Here is a 6000-nt window from a genome sequence, read left to right as displayed (position 1 = left end):
AAGGACAGATCGTTTCATCAGATGTGCCGCCTTATACATAATTCTTCAGCTGATGCTTTTGTTTTTCGTTTATTATCTCTTATATATATGCTTAGACTATTTCACACAGACTTCTTATATACAAAAACTCGGTTCCATATCTATTTTTTTGTGGGCTGTTTTCCTCTCTGTTGAGGAGGCCCAAAGGCTGAAATGAATGCTTGTATTATTGCTTTTTGATCTGTCTCTTAAAGACGAGGCCATCTCTGGGTCATAGCTGTATAGCCACAGCTGTTTTATACTGCAAAACTGCTCTGATTTCTGTGTTCATAAAAACAGAAAGGAGACTTTTTTGTGTTTGTATGCTTGGTCTAGCAAGCAGTTCTTACGGAAATGCTCAGCATATGCAATGTAACTTTTTATTCTCTTAATAAAAAGTTCGTTTTTTCTTCGGAAAAAAAAAAAAAAAAGTTCCACAAGCGTACTTGGGATAAGGAGTTAGGGAAAAAGAAAAAAGTATTATATTAAGTGTTTAATCCCACTCATAATCATCAACAAAAAATGTACATAGAGGCCAATATTTCTTGGAGAACCAAAATTCTTATTGCTCAGTTAAGGACTAATTCTCATCAACTCTGTTGTGAAACAGGGTGCTAGAAAAGGCCAAAAGAAGTGTGGGAGGAAAGAGTATGTATTTTTTGTTCTTCCATAAATGTGGAAACAAAAAAACATTTCATTTTAGAATGTGAGGCCGTCAAAGACAACAAGGAAAGTTATGCGGATATTCTGGCAACTAGCTCTTGGGATAATCTATTTAGTGATGCGGATATTCTGGCAACTAGCTCTTGGGATAATCTATTTAGTGAGGGGTTTTATTGTGAGGCTTCACAGAAAAAGGGCCGAATACATCAATACATCAACCAGCTGAAGAAGCAATATGTCTCATAGGCTATCTTTAGCCTTGTGGACGTTAAAATAATTTTCTTTCTTTCTCTCTTTCCATTCCTACCAAAAGGGGAAGATAAACACAACATAATGACTATTCTATATAGGAAACTTCAAAGATAAATAACAAAACAAATCTTTCCAGAAAACCAATGGAAGAAGGTGAAAACATGAGTCCTCCAAAATTATGGTATATCTGTGCTATGTAAGAAAGGAAATAAGACATACAAGTAAATAAATTTTACTGGTAGTAGTTGTATCAACTGTAATTAGAATAGAAAATAATTATTAAGAAACAACAATCTACATAAATAACGATGCCATGAAAAATAGGGAAAATATTCATATACCAAATGCAACATCTGCCCAGCAATATCCATGATAATAAACCCTAAGAAAAACGTAGGCTGAGATATACATTATAGGCATTAATCGATATATAAAAATTAATCTGTCTAATATGCATTACTGTCATTGTGCACGCAAGAGACTTAGCTCAGGTTTTTCCCAAGCCCACTATGCAACGTAACAAAAGGAAGCCCGAGTGTTGAACCCATCCACTATAAGAAAATAGAATCATTGGCTTTATCACGATATACGAGCACGGGAAGAATAGAAAAGTGAGCTCATTCACGCAAGGGATTAAAATGTGCAAACTCGTGCTACCCATGAAATTAGGACTGAAAATCATAGTTCGCAAATGAGTAATCTCATCTTCCTTCTGGTGAGGCTTCTGATGACTCATACATTTTCTAAATTCAACCGCTTGTCCCTATTCCTCATACCTTTTCTAAATTCAACCACTTGTCCCTATTCCCGGTTAGAAGAATCACTCATATGATAACTTGAAAAGCTGAACTCGCTATATCTGCGAGAATTTTATTTTAGCCACAATACTGTAAAATTCATTTTCGACCAAGATCAAAGAAACCTTTTGAATTGCAAATTTGGACTCGGGTGCACTATTCTGTAAACCGTGTAAGCATCCCAACAAGATGAAAATCTTAAACCCCCTCTCCATTAACTGCAAGAATGGTCACTTAAACAAGCTTCAATTTCTAGTCTTCAACAATCATCCCATCTTCATCCTCCATTTCAACTTCACCTTCGTTCATACTGCCCATGAGTGTCAAGAACACAAGTACAGCAATAAATTGTGTGATTAAAAAGTACTTGGCCCGTTTCCGAAAAGTCTTTTCTTCTTCTGTTTTTGGTTTTGTATTCTTCTCTTTTGGACCTCTATATTTGGCACCTGATGACAGAAAACTTCCATAAGTGACAATAATTAAGTCATTTGGCATAAAGAGATCTCTTTTTCATTGATGAAACTGTTGAATTTATTTTTATAGTCACGAAATTGTCTAACTATAGTTCATATGGTTTCACCTCCATATGAAGTTTGCGACTTACCTGTCCTTGAGCTGCTGGCAAATCCCGGAACAGATCTGAGAAGTGGCGATGAACTGCTCGCCTCAAGGAATTTACTTTTCAGATTCTCAGCATATTTAACGAGGTTATCATGTTTCTTAAGTTCTTGCCTCAATATCGATGAATCCTGTAACACAGCAACTTGAGATCAGATGCGTCTCATGGCCTTATATGACATTAAATTGGATATTTGGGAAATGCTGACTTCAGCACTCCAGTCTATTATGAGAGAATTGTTAATGAAGTAAAACTGAAAATGCTGACAATGCTTTGGACACTCAGTGATTCTTAATCCATGTTCTTCTGCCAACAAAGTTAGAAGTACCACATAATGGAAGACACCTGCAAGTATTAAAACGAATCAAACATGCTCATGACACAAACAGAATGCAATATAAAAGCTTGCTGCTTGCATTTAATACCTTGTGAAAATGACTGACAAGAATACTGGGTCTAGCTGCATTTTTCTTTCAAAACTCAGAATAATTCCCCCATAAATAGGAAATCACTGACCAAATAACTGTGATAGCAGAAAAGTCCATAGTAAGTTTTCCCAAATTGCGAACCTAACAACAAAGGTATATCTATTGCCCTGTTGAAAATGACATTTCCGAGATTAAGATTACAATTGTGTTATCAATCTCCAAATTCACCTAGTTTGGTTGCAACAATCGACAAGCATGCCAATGCAAAGCAATCCAATATGCCTAGCCCTTTAAATTATTTGAGATCATGTAAGCCATCCATGGCTTCTCTAGTTCATCAAATTGATTTGCATTATTTTACAAGTATTGCCATGTAACCTGTATGGCTATGCTACTATTACAACCAACGAAGTGATTTCTTTAATATGGCTGCAACATAAGAAATGACAAACAAAATAAGTGAATGGATAGTCCAGCACCAACCTCACTCGTTACTGCCAGCAAGGATCTAGATAGGTCAACATTGAGCATCATGTCAATATTTTATAATGGCAAAGGACAGTGAAGCTAGAGGATCAAGACAATGAAGGCAAAATGCCAGTCAAGCCCTCCACAACAAGCACTTAAATAAGCATCCATTAATATACGTTTTGGAGTCATGCCATGTCAAATGTTCTAGCTTGCTATTGTATTTCATGTGCACAAGGTTTGCTATTGTACTTCGTGTGCCTGTACACTTGAACGGAAACTATTATTTATTGCTATAGGTGGTTAGATTTCAAAATTAAAATTTTTAAAAGAGCTCTTCCAGCAAATGCAAGCAATTTGTGAAGGAATAATTCATACTGGTGATATTTAGTAATGTAAATTATGCACAAATGGGTACATACAAAACCAAGAATGAAAGAAGATATTTAATAATGTAAATCATGCACAAATGAGTACAGACAACCCAAGAATGAAAACAAAGAGAGAAGTTAGTGATGAGGATCTCATGGGATCACTTGCGATATTTTACGAGATTATTATAGAGATGGTTGAACCAACTAGCTTATTATAACATGTTTGTTATGGTCACATCATGTTATATAAAGGAACTGTTACCTACCCAAGTGGGTAACCCCTAGGAGAAAAAATTTCTCATATTATTTCAGCTTGCCAGCCACTAGCCTTGTGATAATCCATGGATACCTAGCCTGAGAGCCTCAGATGCCTCCTATCCATGCACTAGTCAGTGCTTTATTACATCTGGTCTACTCAACCAATGAGAATGGTGTTGAATTTTCTACAAGAGCAAAGTAGAATACTATTTTCTGCCAGATAATTACTACCTAATGATTCTTCACACAGTATTCTTATGTTGTTGATATCATCAAGCAATTACACTTCATAAAATATCAACAATAAATGCAGCAGAAACAGTAAAGATCAAAGAAAGACAGCCATGCACAATAGAAACAATATTTTTACCCTGGGAAACCCAACCTTGGGAGAAAGCCCAGCAACTTTTCTTAGGAGAAATTATTCTTCAGCAAGGTTTACAAATCAACAATTTGTCTAGATATCTGTGTCAAGTACATATCCAAATAACAGTCAAAATCTAGTCAAAGTAGCAGCAGGTCAATGCTGGTCAAACTTCGGCCCTGCGGCTACTGCGGTCAAATTCCTATACATGTGTGGCCCTCCTGCAGCTCAGTCAACTCTGGTCGAACTCGTCCCAAGACAGTCCAGTCACTTGGGTCAAACTCGGTCAAAAGAGAGAGAAACAGCTCAGTCAAAACAGTCAACTCGTCGTCCTTTTCTCCACACATGCGACTATCCAAGAGGCCTCAGAAATATGAAGAAACTTGCTCGGTGGAGAAAATGAAATGTCACATCATTTATATATACTAGTCGAATGGGGTTAAATTTACCCAAGGGGCACGCCATTTCAAGAGCTGGGCCGACTTGGTGCCCCCTGCCCCCTGCCCCCCGCCCCCCGCCAGGCCAAAAAAATATATATATTTTAATTTTTTTAGGCGGGCTTGGAGACCTCTTTGGCATATGGGGATACCTCCCAATGCTACATAAAAATCAACAAATGGGTCATCAAATGAGGTACATTGACCATTTTTATAATCACGTGTTTTTTATTTAAGGTATAAGTTCATATGAATCATAAGATGAATTAGATGATTGACCGCTTTTGGTTGTACCCTTGTGCCCATGCTTCAACTTGGTGGTTTTCACTTGCCCCTAGTCCCGTGTAACCCTCCTTGAGGCCTTTCTTCTCACTGTTTATGAGGGGCAAAAATATGAGGCCCTAATTGATGTTGCATGTCCATTGTAACCTGTCCTCAACAGTTTTCATCTCTCCCTAGTACCCACATCCCCTCTTTGGGTTGATTGCTATTTGTCACCAGTATTTGTTCCCTGTTTTCCTCATCCTTGACTAGGGGTCCAAAAAAAATTGCCTGAGGTTGATGCAACAAAAAGAAAAGAAAAAACATATTGTCATAAATGTTAAAATGCAATAAATTGGCAAGGATAAATGAAAAGTGCATGGACAAAAGCCTAGCCTGAGCTCTACCACCTTCATTAGCCCTCACCTAGTTCCTGGCTAATGCATGAGCTATTTAAATAAAAGGAACTTTGATAATCCCAACCATGACGGGCAATAAAATGCTTCATCTTTAAGGGGTCTAATGAATCCAATAAAGCTTGTAACCCAAGCTAAGTATGCAAAAGAAAAAGAAAATCAATGAAGAAAAAAGGCGCACAAGAGGGGCAATAAAAATAGGTCAAGGAAAGGGGTTAACTCAAGTCCCACGATTTCTCCCTCTTCACATAATAATGCTCAAGGATGATGGAATTTCATAACTGGTACAAAGATTGTGGTATCTCCATGAAGTAAGCCCCTACCATGTCATTGACCACTAGCACCTAATGATTGATGGGTTGGCCTAGGTATTGTTGAGATGTCATCATGATTGTCATTGATGGCTCAAGTCCCTAACACTCTATGTATCAATATGGATCAATTCTTTATTGGTAACACTCTGTCCCTAACCAGTCTTGTATCAATGAATTAACTGAAATGTTATGAAAATGGCCTTAAATATACATGTAAATACCCTCGAAATTACTGTGCCCTCACACCTTGAATTTCTGGAAAAATCATGGTTACTTAACCCTGTTGAACGCCCTTAAAACTAATTCAGAAATGTCAGGTCAGATCCTACAT

At 37.2% G+C, this 6000-nt stretch overlaps 1 protein-coding gene across 1 annotated transcript in view; it reads right to left on the bottom strand.

Annotated features, from left to right (window-relative positions):
• Window positions 1-1339: 1339 nt before the first annotated feature.
• The window catches only part of LOC149260320 (metaxin-like protein), a 186771-nt gene continuing 182110 nt past the window's right edge, over window positions 1340-6000 (bottom strand). Inside the window, exons 6-7 of the mRNA XM_089420239.1 lie at window positions 2335-2479; window positions 1340-2176 (exon numbers count right to left, since the gene is read on the bottom strand). Coding sequence (XP_089276365.1) covers window positions 1983-2176; window positions 2335-2479 — 339 coding nt within the window. The 3' untranslated portion in view covers window positions 1340-1982. The remainder of the gene's footprint in view (window positions 2177-2334; window positions 2480-6000) is intronic.

Source organism: Pinus tabuliformis, chromosome 6 (genome assembly GCF_031772625.1).
Source record: "Pinus tabuliformis cultivar Carrire ecotype Pingquan chromosome 6, CPIR1, whole genome shotgun sequence".
NCBI lineage: Eukaryota > Viridiplantae > Streptophyta > Pinopsida > Pinales > Pinaceae > Pinus > Pinus tabuliformis.
Note: the sequence above shows the minus strand (reverse complement) of the source record. Positions and strands in the feature narration are given on the sequence as shown.